Source organism: Aythya fuligula, chromosome 10 (assembly GCF_009819795.1).
Source record: "Aythya fuligula isolate bAytFul2 chromosome 10, bAytFul2.pri, whole genome shotgun sequence".
Classification (NCBI taxonomy): Eukaryota; Metazoa; Chordata; class Aves; order Anseriformes; family Anatidae; genus Aythya; species Aythya fuligula.
Genome location: NC_045568.1, coordinates 10,642,559 through 10,663,712, shown reverse-complemented (window position 1 = coordinate 10,663,712; position 21,154 = coordinate 10,642,559). Strand labels below are relative to the sequence as shown.

General features: G+C 44.0%; 1 protein-coding gene across 1 annotated transcript in view; it reads right to left on the bottom strand.

Annotated features, from left to right (window-relative positions):
* MGLL (monoglyceride lipase) overlaps window positions 1-20,591 on the bottom strand; it is a 63,890-nt gene extending 43,299 nt beyond the window's left edge. The window contains exons 1-2 of the mRNA XM_032194333.1: window positions 20,312-20,591; window positions 19,617-19,755 (exon numbers count right to left, since the gene is read on the bottom strand). Of these exons, the coding sequence (XP_032050224.1) occupies window positions 19,617-19,755; window positions 20,312-20,321 (149 nt within the window). The 5' untranslated portion in view covers window positions 20,322-20,591. The remainder of the gene's footprint in view (window positions 1-19,616; window positions 19,756-20,311) is intronic.
* Between the last annotated feature and the right edge of the window lie 563 nt (window positions 20,592-21,154).

The following is a 21,154-nucleotide window of genomic DNA, read 5'->3' as shown; positions in this document are numbered from 1 at the left end:
CCCAGTGTTTTTAATGGGAAAAGTTTGTGCAGAATTGGACTAAAAATACAGCAGAAGTAGCAATGTGATTACATAAGTTTTTGTTGAATTTGACAAGTGACTTTCCAAAATCTGGCTTTAGCAACATAAACAGAACTTGTTCATTTACAAGTACTGTCTGTCACTGGAACATCAGCAACCACTAAACAGTCTGAGGGCTACAGGTTAGACATTTTCAGTACATTAATAGAGAAACATTAGACAAACTGACAACACAAAGCAATGACAGCAGTTTACAGCTAGTGAATTCCACAACTTTATTTTGATTGAGGTTTTGAATACATTTTTAGACAGTGTATTCACTGCAATAAGCTGCTTTGATCTTTATATATTTAAACTTTAAAAAGATGTGAGTGATGTAGAAACTCCAGCTCTAGCTCTTTGATTAGCACCTGCTTCAAAGTATTTTCTCATGCTAGACAACTTGAAAGCACCCATCGAAACCAAAAGGATTTTTACAGAGCAAACCTGCTAACACCAAAAAAAGCAATGCAATGATGCTCTGGTATCTAACAGTAATTAGCAAGGGTGGGGTTAGGCCGTGTAGCATATTTAACTTCCTGTGCCTTATAAATGTTCTTTAGTGTCACTGAAGGTTTCAAAACAATCAGTGTGGAGCAGTCATTTTGTCCCCTGTCACCCTCCCCTGTCAATAGATTTGTCAAGTTATCAATGGACTTGCCAGGCAGACTGATTTTCCAAGTGCAACACCTGTAGTTATAGAACCAAATGCCAAAGAGATGGAAAGACTGCTCATTCCACAGTGAAGAATATTAACTTTCTGCAGCAGAGGCATCATAGCTTTATATGTCTCATCTCTCCTAGACACAGGCAGCCCAGCAGAGACTCCAGCCAGTGCTGGGACAGTGAATCACTATTCTATGTGTCCCTGAAAATTGCAGTCCCCGTCTAAATGCTTCTGCCTCTACCTAGGCATAAAGGTCTGAGATCTCAGCTCTGGTCCTGGGTGACCTGAAGAGACCACACACCACTGACCCCAGGTCTGGGGCTGGCAGATCTGTCAGACGTTCAGGAGCACAGCAGCAGAGCATGAAGCAAAGCTGGGCTGATAACCTGCACGCTCTGGGCTCTGCAGTACGACAAGCAATGGCACTGCATGCCCAGGACTCTGATGGAGAAATTAAGGAAATGTGAGAGAAGATTCTTATATACCCATCATTTTGACATCCAACAGAATCAGTCAGGCTGAGTGTCTTTGCTGTGTAGCTCCTGCAACCTGGCTCTTGGCAGCTTTTCTCCTCAGGGTTTTATTTAAGCCCCCTGTTACTCTTTACAGGATCTACCTTTTTTTTCTGCTGACTAGGCACAGGGAGTAAGGTGCAGCTTGGCTGAGTGCATATGGCCCTTCATTTCTCAGAGAAATATGATTTGAATATATGCACTGAAATGCATCAAGTGAATGAAACCTAATGGGAAGCTGGTGAAGAGAACTCTGCCAGGGAATGCTTTCTGCTATTTCATCACCCTGACAGCAAAGCCCTAATTTTGCTCTCATTCACACTGCTGCAGCACCACGACTTCGCCTGACAGCATCCTGCTAAGATGCTCAGCCCCCTCATCTTCTGTGAGAAAAGAAAGAACTCCATTCCTCAAAGCAGCAAGGTGTTCCTGCAACCTCTCCTCTCATTCCAGCATGAAAAATGTCAGGCATTACAGAATTGAGCAAAATACTGAATAAAATTCCCGAGATTGCTTGTGCCTTAAGATCCCTAATGGCAGAAGCTGTCAAGATGACTTAGGTGCTTTTAAAGGTTTTATCGTATGAAAACGTGGTGTCATAAATGTGGAGTGAAATTTCCAAACTGTTATGTCCACACAGACATAGCTTGTTTTGCTGGTGTGTAATGAAAAGTAGGAGATGTACTGACTAAAACCCAGGTTACTTCTACACAGGTCTCTGGGGCCAGCTTCAGGGTCTCTGTGCACAGGGGTCATGCATTTTACACAGTGACCTGGAAAACTGAAGTTAGTCTGAGCATCATCAGAGCCAGGATTGTAGGATTTAGCTCTTTCCCCTAATCTTCCATTTTCCATTGCAAAACAAGTCTAGATTTGGCAGAGAATACCTGAAGGCAGTATAACAAATACGTGGTGCACATATTTTCACTGGCAAGCTGGCATGGAAATACAGCGAGTGATTAGTTTGACTGACAGCAGTTCTTTACTGTATGTAAACATTTTTGCAGACACCCCTGCTCTTGAATCGCAGTGTGCTCCTTCCTTTTGCAATGGCTGGGAAGAAAGAAACATGAAATATCAGAGATTGCTTTCAGCAGAGGTGTTTCTGCGAGTCGTTTAAAATTAATATAGAAACCCAGCAGGTTTTAAGGTGTGGTGTGGCTTTGTTGTTGTTGTTTGTTTTGTTTTTGTGACTGCATTGCCTTTGTAAGTTTTGTTTAAGCAAGGCTTGTGTATTGGTCTTGTATCAAATTGATCCCAGGGAGAAATTTCTTCACCTCCAGCTCTTGCAATTTCACCAGTGAAATCCTTGCAAACACACACATCTCAGGTAGAAAACATCGTTCACACTCTGTGATTCTTGTAAAGACTGACCTGTGCCTGAACCCATGAATTCATCTCTAACCGCAGGCAGGGCCACCTGACACATCTTTGGATGCTCCTGCTGGCTTTGGCTGAGGGAACTGAATTCCTAAATATCTCAAAATGCTGCCAAAACATTGTTTTGAATTCTGCTCATGAAAGCACCTAGTGTGCACCTGATCACACAAGAGCACAATTTCCCCACACTCCACAGGTGTGTCTTCACACAAAGCCAAGGTGTAACCTGGAGCATGAGTAAGCATTTGTGTTGCAGTAAGCAACCAGTAGAGTAGCAATTATGGATATTAAATGAAACCAGCTTTATTGACTGTTTGCAAAAGCAACCTTTTTCACAGATCCCTGCCCTTCCCATAGCCTCCTCCTCCTAGCTCAGGAGGAGGAAACCTGCAGGTTTCTGTCTCCTGGTACTGCACAGCTTGGCAAACAGATGTGGTTACTTAGCAGAACAAGTGGGCAGGACAATATTTGTCTTTTTTTTACCAGTCAGTTCAATTACGGGCTGTGTTTATTGATTTGCCATCAGGGGGTAATGGTGTATACCAGAGACCAGCCCCTGCTCCCACATCTCCACTGGGCCAGTTATCCATGATTGCTGTTAGTCCTCCTGTGCTGCAGCAGCTCCTTACTGAGCAAGCAGCACCCAGAGGTGCCCTGTGTGCAGGACAGATGCAGATACACTTTGCTGCACCAGGAAGAAAAGTAGAAATTAGGAGTGGTAGAGCTCAGGCTATGGCATAAAGAAAGGCGGTGTGAGCAGCATCAGAGGAATGCATTGTTTTTCCATCCTGCTTCTCAGAGAGGTCATCAGCTGATCTAAGCTTTAAGCTGCTTTCGATTCTTGTGAATTTATCACTGTTAGCACACACCATCCAATATTTGCCTTCTTGCGTGGGGAGCAGCCCTTGCAGGGCAGGGATTCAGGCATAGGTGCAAGAGCAGAACCAGTTGTAGTGGATCCCACCTTTACTGCTGGGCACGTTGCCACCTCTGCTTAGCCCTGTTGCAACAGTACGAATGTTTATAGATGTAATTCCACAGTCAATTGCAGAAGAAGAATTGAGGGAAAAACAAATGGTGGCACAGAGCTTACACAACTGAGTGAGAGCTCTCTTAAAGCAGGGCTCAACAGAGAAAACAAAACTTAAAACAAAACTCAGACAGCTGATGTGCTATGGCGTCTGCGGGCCATGAACAAAACTCAGGGCTGGGGTCCTGCTAGAATCACAGAATCACAGAATTTCTAGGTTGGAAGAGACCTCAAGATCATTGAGTCCAACCTCTGACCTAACACTAACCAGTCCTCCACTAAACCATATCCCTAAGCTCTACATCTAAATGTCTTTTGAAGACTTCCAGGGATGGTGACTCCACCACTTCCCTGGGCAGCCTGTTCCAATGCCTCACAACCCTTTCAGTGAAGAAGTTCTTCCTAACATCTAACCTAAAACTCCCCTGGCTCAACTTAAGCCCATTCCCCCTCGTCCTGTCACCAGGCACGTGGGAGAACAAACCAACCCCCACCTCGCTACAGCCTCCCTTGAGGTACCTATAGAGAGCGATAAGGTCGCTCCTGAGCCTCCTCTTCTCCAGGCTGAACAAGCCCAGCTCCCTCAGCCGCTCCTCGTAGGACTTGTTCTCCAGGCCCCTCACCAGCTTCGTCGCCCTTCTCTGGAAGGGCAAGGTGCAAGACACATGTTCTAGGGTGCAAGACACATGTTCTTGATTATTCCTGGTTGAGACAGGGCCACAAAAATTGTGTGGAAGTCAAACTAGATGTGGAAGGTTGCGAGCAGGATGCTATGATCTTAACATCGTGTCCTCTGGGTACCGAAACATTTCTGTGGGACCCCATGAATGCTCCTTTATTGCCAGAAAATAACCCAGAACACTGAGACTAGACCAAAGAAATGAAGACAAGCTTCCTGTGACTGCATATACAAAAAATTCAATCTTTTCCACCCCATTCCAAAACATCCCTCTTCAGAACAATATTTAAGTACTTTCTTAACCTCAGGAAACTCCCTTCGACTCATGAAAGTCAGTGGGACTTAAAACGTACAAGATTGAACTTTAAAAAAAGGATTTATAAATGCTGTTCTGAGTTAGGACTGATTTAGTCACATGCGGAAGTGATTTCCTGAACCAGGCCCTCACAACCTAACCTAATACCATGTTATTCTATGTAAGGCAACCATGCATTCATTAGATATTATGTATGTTTTTGCTAGAACCAGATCAACTCTAACAAAGAACATCTGATATTTGCAGTTTTGAATACTTGACACCAAATTCCTAAAGTATTTTTTTTTTTTAATTAACTGATAGGAAAGCTCTGAGTCGGTGAGGCTGCCAGAAAATCACTGGCTTACTGAAAGTGAGCATTAGGTTTGGTTGTCTTGTTCCAACTGATTTATTAGCTCCCTTGTAGCCAGTATCAGCCTGACTCTTAGAAATATGGCGAACAATGAACACTTATTTATCAAAAACATTTCACTGGTGACATTTTTGGACAAGGGACAGAATAGTTGATCACAAACCTTTTAAAGTTATTAAAAATTTAGTGTTGTTTATGTTGATTTTGCTTCTACAGGATATTGTCAAGAAAATCTATTATAGGTATGCACACTTGTGTTAGCTGGGTTAGTAGTCCTCACTGATTATGAAGATTTATATATATATAAATCCTTTCCTTTTCCGTCCCTATAATAGAATTATGCACTCAGCAGATTGCAATTTTGTCAGTATTTAACCGTAATTCCAATTTTCTACCCTTGGTATTCAGTTAAAGATGACCTCTTTCTTGGAAACTTCCAGCTAATCATTTCCAAGAACATGTAATGAAGAATGAATTTTGTTCGCTGGAAAAGACATGGGTCATCTCTCCTCTGGAGGTCTCTAGAGCCTCTTGCTTTGGGTGTAGACCTGAAGTCTCTGTCATTTGAGTCAGCTTTTGCACTTTTTTATTTATTTTTTTATTTTGTTATTTTCTTCCCTGAGGTGATCTGCTGACCTACGAGACCCTGGCAGAACTTGGCAGTGGGCAGGGGTTACAAAAAGTTATGGGAGTTTCTCTCACATTGTGCACACTTGTGACCTACGCAGTTAGCCAAATATTCAGGCTGGTGACTCTGGTTAGACAGGAAAATTTATGTTGGAGTCAGGTGTGTCCCTTCTTGCTGTTCTTCTGTCTCCAGGAAACTTGCTGAGTTATGTCCCTCTGAAGGCACAAGAGGCAATGACCTTGCTCCTAATTCCAGCCCATGTTTCAAGGAGGCATGTTTCATTAAGCTCAAGTGCTTTGCTTGCTCTTTTGCTCAACTTTTTAGAGAAACACATTCTTAGCCTTTGCTCTGCTGGCCTACATAGGTCCATAATCTGGGCAGTCACCTCTTTTCAGCTGTCATTGGAGTTTAATGATGTTACCTTACACTAGCAGTTCTACTGCTACTTTTCCCACCTCAAGAAAAAAAAAAAAAAAAAAAAAGTAAGTCAGAATAGCAATAGTCTGGAGTCAAGCCCACATTGACCTTCTCTAAATACCACAGACATTGTAGCATGACTGGAGTCTCCCTCTTTGGAGATCTTCAAAAGCCATCTGTGATCAGCACAGATACCTCCCCGGGATCTAAATTTGGAGGAACCTTTGCCTCTTCCAGACAGACTGAGGCAAGCAGTAGCTCAAGACTGTAGCAGTTCAGCCTGTGAAACACCTCCAAGTGCCGGAGGCTGTGTTGAAGGACTGTGTGCTGTGGTTGCACTACAACGTTTCTGCTTGATTTTATAGGGCTTGTGGGGATTTAGGATTCTGCACATTTCTGTTTGATGTACTTTGTCTTAGTCTAGTAGAATCAGTGGCTTCACTCCAGTTCAGATCCTAAACAGACAATTTAAAAATAGACCCCTCCAGCAAACTACCTCCTCCCTTTCCCCCATTTACCCAGGCTTGGGAGTTCCCATTCAAGCCTGCCCAGAGGTGCTGCTGTTAGTTTGGGCAGCATCCTACTGCTTAACATCATGGAGACTTAGGGCTCAGTCTTAACATCTGTGCCTGCTTCCGTGAGCAACGCTCTTGCCTTCAGCAGCTGTTCACATGCATGTCTGCAAGCCAGGCTCACAATGCAGTTCAAAATCACAACAATGGGGTTAGGAGGAGATTTGAGAACTGCCATGACCTCCAGGAGAAGTACCATGGCTATTCAACAAAGACCAGAAAGTGTAGATACCATAAATCAAGAGAGAAGAGACAGAACCGGGCAGTACAGACATATTTCAAAACAAAAGGCTCAACAGGATCTAGCCAGAGCCAGCACAAAACAATGTGGAGAAACAGCTTATGCTGATTTATTGTAGCTCCTTGAAAAGCACGCCCCCGCCGCAAATAACTCATGAATGGTCTAATATAGGGAAAAGAGATGAAGGAAACTTCAGGAGAGGTGGGAAGGAATTATCTGAACCTTGCAACTGCATAGCTCCGGACAGATCTCTGCAAAGTTAACATTTCTGACCAGCTGCATTCTGTTTCAAGGAAGCTTTGAAGTAGTATTTTAGGGTACACAAGGCTGAGATCAGAGGTGAAGTGTGTGGTGTGTAATTTGAAATTCATAGGCAGGATCTTCCCACCCCTTTTTGAATAAAACCGAAGTGAATGGATCCTAGGTTTATGGGGATTGCCTCAGGGGGACACTCCCCCACTTTGATATCAGAGATGGGATTGTTCCTGGCAGACCCGCTGCTCTGAATGTGTGAGACAGGCAAGCACTCTGGTCTGGAGCTGCGCTTTCCTCCTGCTGCTGCCCTTCTACAGAGTGCAGGAATCCTTGAAAGATGAATTAGGCCTTCTATTTCCAAAGAGACAAGTGTAGGCATCGCTCACATGACTGAGGCAGGGATCACTTGAGGTGAGCCCTGGCACAACTGCTGCTGGGCCTGGCTGGGAGAAAGGCTGGGATCAGACAGCCCAGTGCTGTACTTCGCTCTGCTTCAGCCCGTCTGCAGTGCAAAGGGCAGCTCCATGCACGTCCTTGTGTACAGGGGAGATAAAATGGAGGTCATATCTTCCAAGGGGAGCTACAAGGATGAATGCACAAAGTATTCGGTGTCTTGCTCAGAAGACTCTGCAAAGCATTATTCAAAGTGGAGACATCAGCTGCAAAATTCAAGTCAATCTGAAATCACACTCAAAATATATAGATAACTTTTAAGGTGTGGGTGGGGAATATTCAAAGAAGCAAAAGAGTTTCTGACATAAATCCACCTGGAAATCAGGAAAAATAAAAGACTTGTTGCTAATTTTCAAACTAATTTTCACTGGGAAGCAAAGCCACTGCAGATGGCTGTAGGACCATGATTCTTGACGAGGAAACAGAAATGGAAAGTAAGAACAAGAACAGTTCTTGCAGGTCTCCCCCTCCTCTTTCCTGGGCTTGCACCGAGCCTCTACTGATTTGCAAAGGGACAAAAATTACAGTTTATCCAGTCTTGTGGCAGTTTCTTGTTGAAATCAAAATGCAGGCACTGCTGGGTGATATGAACCCTTGGAAAAAGAAAGGCTTGTGTAATTAAGCAGACTGTCCTTCCAAAGCACAAGAGCTGCAATTAAAGGCCAGAAGACTTCTACTGCGCACTTGCTACTGCTTAAACTCAGCTCCACTCACCACTTGAGCACTAAACTTGTTCACTGAACAAAAAGATTTTTCCGTATAAAGGTATGACTGGCTCAGAGTAGCTGTGTAAAAACTGTTCTTTGTTACTGAGCTCACTTAGAGTTGGGGCATATCCAAAGCACTGGTCCAACAGTTCCAGTGGCAGTGCAAGTCGCTCCTTACTGATGCTCTGAGCTTGTAGCTTGACACATCCAACTCAACCCGGAAAGACAAAGCAGGCTTTCTAGAAGGGAAGGTGTGCTTAATTAAGGCATCAATTCAGGCCATGCAAGAATGTTCTTGATGTTACAACCAAGCCCCATTTTGACAATTTAATCTCACCTTTTTACGTAAGCACAGGAGATAGGGTTAGATTGCAGTATTTGTGTATCAAGGTGAGGGCTTCTGGTTGAGCCAGGAGTTGGACATCATTTGTGGTCTGAACCTGGGTTCATGTGAGCAAGGGGCTCTTCATTGCCAGTCTCCCCACAGAATCAATGGCTCTTAAAAATGGGATCATCCATATCTTAGACTCTAGCCATAGCTCTAATCGTCTCTCGTCTCAAACTGTTATTTCAGGGAGTGGATGGAGCAGAAAACTCATGACAAATAATAATGAAACAGTTATTAGAGGAAGGATTCAGGTCATTACACTGGCACCTGTACAGGGAAGAAACAGAAAAGAGTACACTTGGCACAAAAGGATCAGAGTGTTTCCAAGCCACTTCTTGTAACAAAGACTGCACAACCAAAGTACTTTGATTGGGCATTTTGGGCTTACTTGGGTAAATCTTCCACTAGCTTTGAAGAGATCTGTGAATAAGTAGGGAGCGAGAAAGGCGATGACACTGTAGCTGTCCTGTGACCCTGAGACAGCATGCTTTTATTACTTTCTAATAAAGCCCTGACTGTACAAATCCCACGTGTGGCCATGGTCTAAAGCAAAATGTAAAACTTCAGTTCCCTGAAATGCTTAGACCTGATAGCATGGCTTGTACCAGGCAATACCACCATAACGTGCTCAGGAGCTCTTGATTACTTCCTGCACACTTACAAAATTCCAGTTTGGATGTCAGAGATAACATGAGTCTCCAAATAACCAGCTGTTTTCTGTGTGATTTTCCAAAAGTCAGCATGGGATTAGCCCATAAACTCAGAGACAGAAACTCAAGGATTGATTTCTTAATCAGAAAGCAGTTACATATATTTTAGCATACTTTGAGATTAAGCACATTAATTTCCAATGAATAATCCTCTCTCAGCACATCCCAGAGCTGCACTCCAGCCCTGCCAAGCTATGAGAAGAACCTTTGCAGAGAGAGGTTTTACAGGCTCTGTCAAAATCAATATCAGGAACTATTCCTCTGGGAAATTAGCAATGTCACAGGCAAAGCGTTTGCCAAGGCTTTGAGCATGTTCCAATTAATTTAGTATTCCACATTTGCCGTAGACCTGAGGTATGAAAGAAAGTTGAAAGTAAACAGCTAAACGTGACACACAGTAATCCTGCGAAGGGAGTGATTGCTGGAACATGTGCTTTAAAAGCTGAAACATTTATTCATGCCTCGAACCAATGTAAATTTGAAACACAGTTGAGGTGCAATGGTTTACCTACGGATGATTTACAAGCTAACAAACGGAAAGAAACTTCTGCCTACAGTTGCTAAATTCAGGTCTGTGTTATTTCTTGGTCATACTGAGCTAACATGTTTGTCCAAAGAATTTAGTTATGTTAGGTTTGTTTTCTGAAATGCTCTTTCGTTTCCAGCTCCCAGGCAGTGTCCCTATGGCAGGGAGGGCTGCCACACCAATGTAGATAAGGAACTGCTTGCCACCAGATCTAAATATTGTCTTGCTGATTTGCTCTCAAAAAGTAGCCAGATGTAATAGCTTTAAACTCCAGAAGTTGAAGGAGGACCTGGACAACTTGGGGTGCAACTGCTGAAATAAGGATGACTGATAACACTGAAATTAAGAGGTATTTAGTCAGATATATCATTGGCTGCAATCGCTTTAGGTAGAGGCAAAGAAAGCTAAAGGCATGTGGGATGCCTTTTCTGCAGAAAAGCTTAAAATAGAAAAGGAAATCAATACTCATTTACAGTATCTGGCAGTCACTGAACCAAAACATACATGTACACCTACAGCAAAGCAGAAATAACAACATTTATTTAAACCACAAGCTGTTATTCTGCTGTGGGAACGCTCTGTTTTCTGTGGATGGCTTCACCAGAAACAGAAAAGTACCACGTATTTGGGACCATTTCTTGAAAGCCTCAACAATACCAAGACCAAACACTGTTAACACTAGAATTATTAACCCAACACTGCTAGTCTGGCTCCATCTCCTCTGGATTGCTGGCAAAGGAAGAGCCAGAGGTGATGGGGGAGAGAGCAACAGGGAAGGTGCTCTGTCTTCTCTCCTAAGCTTCCCTTCTGCCAAATTCCAAGCCACCATTTGTGGGATCACAAGGCGTGCATCTGCTGCAGCCTGCAGCAGGACCAGGCAGAGCTTTATCAGGTGCATCACCACAGGCGTGAGAGACACAGGGTCTCAGGTGAGGGTCAAGCTTTTGCATGTGGGGTCATGGCAAAGGAGGGAGACCTCAGCTCTGTTCAGGTGGGTTCTCCAACTGCCCATGTAGCTGGGGAGGGCAGGAAAATAAGGGGCATATCTGAAAACCTTTGGGATTTAACAAAACTCAAACAAGACTTGATGTTATGTTTAGGTGTGCTGAGTGATGGGATCACCTCTCCTAAAGCATCAGGAAAATGCACAGACCAAGAAGCAAAGCTTTGGAGGTCAGAACCCTTACATGGTGCTTACAAAAGAGAAATGGATACTAATGCCTAGGAGTGATGCAATGTTTCTACAGGCTGAGGAAAACTAGGGGCTTTAGGGGAAGGAGTAGTGTTTAGCAAATTAACATTCTCCAAACACAGAAAGTGAAAATGAATATAAACAAAGTGAATCTGCTGACTGTTTTTTTTTTTCCATCCCTCAGCTCAGAGAAATGTGACCAGTAAATAAACAGCATAAATAATAACAACAGCTGGCTTTTGTACAATACTCCTCATTCATAAAACCCAGAATTCTTTACAAAGGGTGCAGCTATGCCTGTTGTAGAGCCACGTAACGCAGTGTTGAACGGGACCCTCCAGAGGTCCTCTCGCCTGCAACCCTGCCCCAAGCAAGGGCCGACCCTGCCTACCAAGTGCCACGTAAACCGAGCACAAGAGGTGAAAAGCCTTGCTCACAGCAACACAGCATGCCAGAGCAGGGATGGGCACACTGTGTGTCAAAACCTGACCCTACAGCAGTCAGTGAGAACTCAGCAGCAGAGCCAAGGTGTTCCCATGCTTTCCCTGAGCTCCAGTCCTGTGCTACATGCCCAACAACATGGTGAACCTGGAAGGAGATCAACAATTTTAAAAAAGCTTTCTGTCCTAATGAACCTGTGGGCAGCTAATCATGTCAGAAAGATGATGTGTGCATTTTCAGGTCAACCTGGTTTTAGATGCTTGGTGCTCCTCGCTAAAACCATTTGGAGAGGGACAGATGATGACTGAAGGCTGACCCTTGACTATCCTTTTAATAAAATGAGATTATGAATGCTGCTCGTGCTGCTCAGAACACAGTTTTTATTACTCCAAGTATTGTAGACTAGCTCTCACACAAAACTAAAAAAAAAAAAAAAAAAGAAAAGAAAAAGAAGAAAAAGCTTAACCATTAAGTCAGCTAGATGTTATCTCCAACACAATTTAATTACTTACTGCTTCCTCATCACTCCTCACTCGTTTAGCCCAGCAAATTAAGCTACTGCAGATTTCTGGATTTTGACAAGTGAATTTGAAACCTCGCTGAGATTGTTTTGAATAAGAAAAGTAAAAAATATGTTGAAGAATAATAAAAATAAACCCGTCTTTCTGGCTGGTGAACTAGCTAACCTGCTGTCACTTAGAGAAAATTTAACCAACTTTCTGCTCTATAAAGGGCCAAAGGTTTATTTTTTTTTCCCTCACTCTGCAGTCTTCAAGCTTGAACAAGGAAGAGACAAAAAATACAGAGCAAACTCTTTTTAGCATAGAACACATATGTGGCTGAAAAAGCTCAGTAATCTTTCTTGTTTATTAACTCTATAGTAGTTTGTGCATTTTCTCCTTGCCCATCTATACACAGTATTGCAGCAAATGATCACTACCTTATTACAACTGAATGGCTGGCTCTAGACCAGTTGTCAATATTTTGTTCCTTTTTTTTTTTTTTTTTTTTTTTTTTTTTTTTCCCCTCACTTGTCTTTTTTTTAGTGGATTGCTGCTGAGGCAATTTACTTGTAGCTGAAAAGCCGAGAACAACTAATGCATCACTTAGTAGACTTTTTAAATCTCTCTTCAAACATCAATCACTCTTCAACCACCAAACCTCAATGAATAATCTACTCTCTCTAGCACCAATCTGTCACCTTGCTTACATCATTAACCTGTATGACTATACCCAATTTTAGATGAGGAAACAAAAGCACAGAGAAATTAAGAGTCCAATTATTTAAATTTATGGTCATTGTGCCATTGGCAATTGAGAGTCTTGATCGTGTTTTTTGCCTGTTCTCTGCTCCTCGTTGACTTCTGTATTCTGTTTTCTGATACTAAATTTTCTAGGTCCAGCAATCTGCCTTTGCCATCACTTTCAGATTCAGAGGATTCAGAGTCTCGCTCCCACCATCAAGTGAGGGTATGCCACACAGAAATGAAGACAGATCCTGACTGGAGAGCAAGTGCCTATTACTCAGAAGGGGAGTCTCTGTCATTCCAGTGTAAGTACTCTTGAAGTATGGTTTTACTTGAGGTATTGATATCATCAGAAAATTTACCCTGGTGCTGGTAATTTCCGCCCTGTAGGTTAATAAACCATACTGATAGAGTGTCACAGCAGTGGTGCTGGCAGAGTAGGGGCAGGGATGTATGGGTATAGTCAAGGGTGTAACTCTGGGTTGTGATGGGGCAAGGGATCAGCCTAAACGTAATTTAAGGAATCTATGAGTAGGATGGAACAGTATTTCTTTGGATACTTTAGGGTAAGGAGAATCAGCCATTTGCTGTCAGAGTTTTGTCACATCTTTTGGATAAGCGACAATGGAAGGTTGTTAAACACTAATGGCTCCATTCAAGTGAAAGCACATTAGGACAATGGGATGCCTGGACCTAGGAAGGCAACTCAGCCAAATGTGTCTGCAGGGACAGCTCTTAGAACAATGCAATTTCCCTAGAAGAACAAAAAGATCAGATGCTGGCTCTGAAAAGCACAAAGGCACAGCAGCTTGAGGGGAACTTCCAAGGAGACACAGGCCAAATCCTCTGCAACTGGCATCTAGAAAAATACCCTCTTCTAGCCAATACATCTCTACCAGCCAACTCTTGTAGATGTGTTTGTGATGATCTAGAAAAGCTCTTTTGTGTTCCCAAGGGATGTTCAAGAGTACTGAAGAAATTGAGGCAAGGAACTGTGTGCAACTGCTTGTATTACTTCATCTAAAACTATGTATTTCATGGGCTCTTGCATCTGGAAGCCTGATAGAGTTGATGAGTTTGTCAAGTTCAACTTTGGCACCACCCTTAAAACTTAACTGGCTTAAAGCGCTCCCAGTTTGATGCCATGAAGGAAATTTATGCAACAGAGGCTAAGCGGAGAGTCAGTGCAGGGCCTGGCCTGCTCGGGCTAGAGACCTGGAGGGACAGGTAGGGCATCTATTGGGTCATAGTACAAAGCCAGTACTGATCACCACACTCGTAATCCAATTTAAATGAATTTAATTACTTGCACCAGAGGAGCAACATTTGCTCAGCCTTCAGTGTCTGGCAGAATAATGAGCAGAAACTTAGGTTCTCAGCACAATCTCAAGATCGTTTTTGTTCTTTTCTTCTACCTCTACATCTGACATTGACTGTGTTGGATAGCACAGTTTCCAAGGATTCATCAGGTTAGTGGCAGAGAGAACCAAAATTGTCGTGTCAGGACCAGGATGACATTTTAATGAAATTTTAGAGATTCACCACAAGGAACTCCTAAAGTCACCTTGTTCCCACACACCAGCATGCGTGTAGTTGCACTGTCCTGCAGGAAGTTGCACATTTGTGCTTAGAAACTGATCCTAACAGTGCAATGACTAAAAGTGGCAGTTTAATAACCACTGTTATTCTCTTTGCTATTTGCCTTTTTCCTTGGATTCCGTGGAAAAAAAAAAAACAAAAGCAGATTTGCTTCTGTCAGATATTCCTGTAGGGACTGAAAAAAAACTATTCTATTAAGAAAAGCTGCTGGAAGCACCCACAGCAAGAACCAGAGCTGCGCTCCTACCTGTCAAAGCGTCCCTCTTAGGCGAAGCTGGTTTATTAATTTGCCCACCCCCTGGAAATGGACAAGAAATCATGAAAGCTTGCCCCCATTCACACTGAATAAGACAGTCATATAGAGCAAAAAGAACATAAGAATTTAAGGAACACATACAGCTGATGAATTGGAAAAGGGAGGCTTTAGAAACTCAGGCGATAGCAATATAGCACAAAAAGCCTGGAATGTTGGTTCGACAATGATAATCGTTAAGCAAAAAGCTCTTATTTCCCCTGAGCACTGTGTATGATGTGATCAGACACACAGAGAGCTCGATTCATCCTACGATAGACGATGCTGACATCAGTCACTTTGCACCACACAAATTTGGCCCTTATGCATTAGTTTGAAGTTGACCTCATTAGCACAAACAAAAGTGTTCTTCCAGAGTGGCACTGAATTAGAAATTCCCGCAAGTATTTCAAGAGACTAGCACAGTATAATTAGAGACGTTACAATTAGTGACTCCGTTTCCTTTCCTTTGACTTCACTCCAGTTTATTTATTTCTTTAGTCATTTTGGAAGGGTCTGAAAGTCAAATTCAGCCTTGTCATCTGCTCACGCTGGGAGCAGTGCTGTTCTTCTGGAAATGCCATGGAAATGCTGATAACGAGGTGCCAAAATCAGCAAGCAATATTCACAATTTAAGGGCCAGTTCAGATATAAAGGCAGTTTGTATTTCTGTACCACAGGCACTTCTGCAAAGTCCTTCGGGAAGAGAGAAATATATTTTCTCCTTATTGGCTTGCTCTTTTATTGCTAGCAAGTCGAAAGAATGACAGGCATTTCTGAGAAGAAAAAAAAAAAAAAAAGCAGATAGAAAAGAGGGTGGTTTTTGTTTGTTTCATTTTGTGTTTTTAATCACACTTCGCATGTTTAGAACTGAGAGAACTCCAACAAATACAGTGTTTACTCCGACAATTGCACTCTATCCACCTAAACCATGGCCACAATGTCTAAGGTTGAGCCACACCATTTCACTGTACATTAACAATCAGCCAGGAAAACATATGTGGCCCGCACATGTGTCTCAGCTTCAGGCAGCCTCCTCGGGCAGTGTACTTCAATTGCCAGCAATCATCTAAGTGCACTCGGAGACCCCTAGGTGAGGAGGCACACAAGCATCGTGCTAACTAGCCAGATAATGATTTCTGTTTGACTGATGAGGAAGCTCAGATACGAGGATGTCTGGATATTGAGGATATCTTCTAACTGCGAGCACCTCAAGCATTGAGCATCCAACCTAGAGCAACTGGTTTATGCTTATTTATAGGGCGAGCGCTGAGAATCACTGTCTCTGCTTGAAGTCAACGGTGGCTGCAGGCTATCAGCACCTTTCAAAAACTAAGCTGGGTCAACAAATCTCACAGGGTTTATTTGAGGTCACACAGAGGGGCTGAAAGTGCCCCAGCACAAACTGTTTATACTTATCTAGGCAGCGATTCAGCTGAAGCATCCAGACAAGGCTACGACGATACAGAGCAGAGAGGAAAAGAAGGTCATCTCCAAGCCCTTCTGGGGCCTCAAAGGAAATATCTTGACTTCTCCTGACTTTCCTTCCCCTTCCTCATCCCACCTCTATTCTTAGCAGCTTTGTCTGAGAGCTGGGAACAGAGCGCGGTTCTTAATTCCTCACCTCCTCTTACCTCATGTTTTGACTCAGATGGCTCAGGGTGGTGGCAGGGGTTTTAACCTTGCATGGAGCTGTTGTTTTTGTTTACACAAAAACGTGTTTCCATTAAGTAGGATTTCCTCAGCTACCGGGACACGCCACAGGCATGAGATCAGCCTGTTTTGGTACCACCGATTTAGTTCCTCCAAACAGCATTACACGGTCCTGAAAACTTTCTGCCTCCCCAGACCCTAAGCTCTGCCTCACCAGTGAGCACCAGTTACCTTCTGTCATGCTCCACAAACCTTGCTCTTGGCACAACTGAAGAAAACTACACCAGAACATAACCACATATTCCTCCCGGCCGCATTCAGCATGACCACTTAATTACATTTTCGGCTGAAACTGGCCCAACAAGAAGGGTAGCTTGCAGGGCTGCTGGCCAGGGAAGCTGCACCTGCATTGCCGCCAGCAAGCAGTACAAGACACCCTGTCCGTGGCTCTCCTCTTGGGAGTGACTTCCCACCCCAAAAAGAAGCAAAAACACTGTCGCTCCCCTTCCTTAGTCCCATTAATATCTACTCTATCTACCCCATCTAATCACTGTGACATCTGAGTGCCTTTGTGTGTCAGCTTCCTGCGAAGTAATCACCTAAATCCCCCTCTGAAACAAAGCAGACCCTGCTGAGGAACTCACAATAGGTGCCTTTCACACACACCACAACCTTGGCCTCGGTGGCACTTACAACAAAGCATCCATATGTGCACCAGCACGGGCTGATCAGTCGGATCAACACCACGCAGGATCAGAGCCTGGATATTTGTGCCCGTGAAGCAAAAGAGCCTTACAAAATTTCCCATCTTCCTGACAAACCTTTTTTTTTTTTTTTTTTTTTTCCCTTTAATGCTACAGCACGTTAGTCCGGCACAGCTTTTATCCACCTTTGTGTGCCCGTTTGAGGAGATAAAAGAGAAGCACCAGCTCTGAAGGGCAATGTCTGCTGGCTGGCCCCACTCTCAGAGAGCATCTAGCCATTGTTTGCTCTTCAACCCCAGGCTAGTGCTACTTTTTAATTTTTCCTTTGGCAGATATCCCGTTTTTTTTCTCCCCGGGGGGTGGATCAAGGATGGTAAGTTCTGTTCTAATTGAAGCCAAGTCAATGATAACCTTTGGGCATCTGCAGAGAAAAGGTATTTCTGCAGCCCTGGCTGGGACTAGATGCATAATGGATCAATGCAAGATCCCACCGTTTGACTGCTATAGCATCATTCATTAGTGTTAAGATTTCAACCCGAATCAACAATTGAGTTAGAAGATTGAAAGAATTACCTTCAGTATTTGAAATAGAATAATTGTAACAGGCCAGTAAAAGTCCCCTGAGGTGTCTCTCTCTCCCTCTACATATATATAGATCATTTTTGCTGAACATTTAAAATTAGATGAAAGTTGCCAAGCTTCTACATATGAAGCAGAAAAAAGCTGAGCTGCTTCTCAAAAGTGAGAGGGAAAAAATGTATTTTTGGTTTGCCTATCAAAGCACTTCGGGAGCATTCTTGACTGTAGAATCCAGGCACTAACTTGCTGCTCAGTCACTTCCAATCTCTCTCGTACATAACAATGCCAAAAGAGCTAATAATAAACAGCACGCCTCCTCCTTAAACACAAACACACAAACACACACAGACACACACACATACATGCACTTAGGAACCACTTGTAAATGAGCAACACTGATCCCATCTACTTTTGTTGTTACAAAACTAGGGCAGGCTCTCTCAATTAACTGCTTGGTGCACAGAGCCGTAAAAAAAATAACTACCCAGAGGACTTAGACACCAAGTTTTAACTCTCAGTTCTTTATCAGCCTTTCATTTCTTGATCAAAGACCCCTCCACTCACTACTAATTTGCTAAGAAATTAAACATGAAAAGAGAAAGTAATTCCACTACTGGGTGAAGAACATTGTGGGCAGTTAATGATTAATTAGCATTACAATATGAGACAGCCTGATTTCACAGTAGAAGCTTGTTTTGATAGCTTTTTTTTTTTTTTTTTTTTTTTCCCTCTCTAGTAGAGGAAATCTTCAGGCTGGTGCAAAGGATATGTAAAACACCAGTGCCAAAAACTTTCCTCTCTGTTTCTGAAAGGCAGTGATTAGAGGTTACTATAAAATGCATCGTGGACCTGGTGATCTTAAGCCAAGTCCCATGTCCTAGAGCCCAAGAAGTGCAACAGAGCTACAGGGGGGTGGCTGCACAGTGTTGCTCCCTGGGGACAAGGTGGCAGCGTACACTGCTTAGGTGCTCGCCACCACCTGTCTGTAAGCCACTCGTGTTGCCCCTTCGGTTGGTGGGCACAAGTTGTCTGACTTACTGGGTGGTCAAGGAAAAGGTGGGACTCCTTTTGAGCTTGAACCACTTTTCCTGCAACTGTTTATTAGTTGTTTAAACTTAAATTTAAAAAGATCAACATAGCTTTTCCTGTTGGCCTGAACTAAAAGAAAACAATAAAACAACATCCAGACTTTTATAAAGTAGCTACCTGTACAACTAGTGGTAGTAAAACACACATCAAGCCAGAATCTTACAGCAGATACTGACAGAAAGAGGAACAATCATAAATAACTATGGGAAAAACACAGATAGCTTTCTATAGCAGACCACAATCAGCACATAATAAGCACAGAAAGACATTACAGTAAGGGGATTATGTAAATTATGAAAAAAGACATTATTTACATTTCTCTATCTCATTTCTTGTCTATGTTTATTACTGAGTTTAGTTTTGAAATCACAGACAGTTTCCAGTGAGAGGTCCTTAAATCATTCATTAACCATAAATTAAAAAAAAAAAAAAGCAGTCAAGAAGCAGTGTAGTCAAACCAAATCCTGCCTGTTGCTCTGAGATTTGTGCTATTACTGTTCAAACTGAAGTCAGATGCTGCTGTTTTATTTGTTGACAGTAAGAAAATTAACAAGAGTAGACATCAGTAAGCCATCATCTCATCCCTCCCTGATTGCCTGTGCTATTAGTTTGGAGACACTTGTTCATTGCTGGTAGGCACCAGCCACCTGCGTGTGCCACCCGGTAGCATACTGAAACTGCAAACCAAGCCAGCTGTGCTCAAGTAACTCTGGTTCACATCTGTAAGGCAAACTTGAGGGAGTAAAGGTTTGGGGAATACAATCATCACAGTAGGAGCTCTCTCAGATGAGAGGCATCTCTTCTCAGCAGCTCTGTGAAGCTCTACGCACACAGCCCTGGCATGCCAGCCAAGCTAAAAATAATAATCACATGAAGAGAGTCTTATTTACTGATAGTCAAAAAGGGCATTTGCTTGGAAGTGCTCACCTGGCAGCTGTTGCTGGCTTCCAGTACCTGCAGAAGAGATGCTGCCCGTCAGCGTTGATGATGTGGGGCAGGTCTTTGTATGGGATGTTTTGAGGACTCCGCTTTGGCGAACTTTCCTCTGGCATTCTGGAGGAATGACCTGCAAGGTGTTAGAAGAAACAAGAGAGATTTTAAGACAGGGTGAAGGCAAGACAGAGGCTGATGGGCTTGATAGCCACGGACATTCAGGAAAGTAAGGCAAGCACCACTGATGGAAGTCTCCCTCCAAAGCCCCATCCGAACAGTCCCCCAAATTTTTCCTGCTTTAAACTGAAACAGAGCATTTTTGTTCAGAAAAGGCTCTCATTTGGGGGGGAGGACACTGAAGGGGGGGGGGAAAGAAGGAAGATCAATCCACCATTACTACTTCAGTACAGCTTTCCCTCTCCCACTTCTCCCATCTGTGTTTATTTGTGAAACGGATCTTAAAAAGAATATTTTAGCTGCAATCAAGTGCAGATTGTACGGCAACCGCCACAGCTATGAAAAGACAGCTGCATAAAAGATTTATCTCTGTCTCAACATCTCCGAAGAAGAGCGGAGGGCTCGCAGCAGCAGAGGGCTCTGCTTCATCATGAAGATCTTCTCCGGCATCTCCAACAGCAAGGTGGTGGCGGTGGGGAGCGCAACATTTCCCAGCAGAAATGGAAACGAACCTGTTTTCATCCTGTGCAAGGCTTGGCATTCTAGTGGGAAGCCGGCATGGCGAGGCAAACAGCTGAGGCTTTTCGCATCTCGCTGCGGAGCCGCTCTCACAGCCCCCCGAGCACGCAGCCCCCCCGGGGGGCTCCGGTGCCGGGCGGGCTGCTCGGGGCTCGCCGCCGCTCCTCTCGCCGCTTTGCTCTCTCTCTTTGAGAAAAGTCGCTTGGGTAATTTCACCACTTCTTGTTCATTTCATCACTTTTTTTTTTTTTTTTTTTTTTTTTCCTCTCCCTCTTCCCCCCCCCCCCTCCCCTCCCCTCCCTTCCCCTCCCCTTCAAACAAATCGCGTGTGCGGGCTGAAGTGGCGGCTGAAGTGGGAGGGGAAGGGTGGGGAGAGGGAGGGCTGGCGGGTGGGAAAAGCTGCAGCCCGCTTTCCAGAAGCTGCTGCACACATCAAAGGCACCTTGAACGCACGCAGCTGGGGCAGCGCGCAAAGTTCCTGCGGCCGCAGGTTGTTTGCAACTTTCCTGCCTGCTGCCGCCGGCGGGGTCGCGGCCCCGGCGGCGGGGGGAGCCGAGGGATGGAGGGACGGGGGTTGGAGGAGGGGGGGAATCCTTTTATCCCGGCGAGCCCCGCCGCCAAGCAGCCTCGGGTGCAGCCCAACTTGCCCACAGGGAGGGAGGAGGAGGAGGAGGAGGAAGGGGAGAGGAGGAGGAGAAGAAAGAGGAGGAGGAAGAAAGGGGAGGAGGAGAAAAGGAGGAGGAGGAGGAAGGATTCAAGCACCCACTCCAGCTCAGGTCTTTCTCTTCTCGGCTCGCTGCCCTAGTACCCCTCCAGGAGCGGAGCAGCGCGATGGG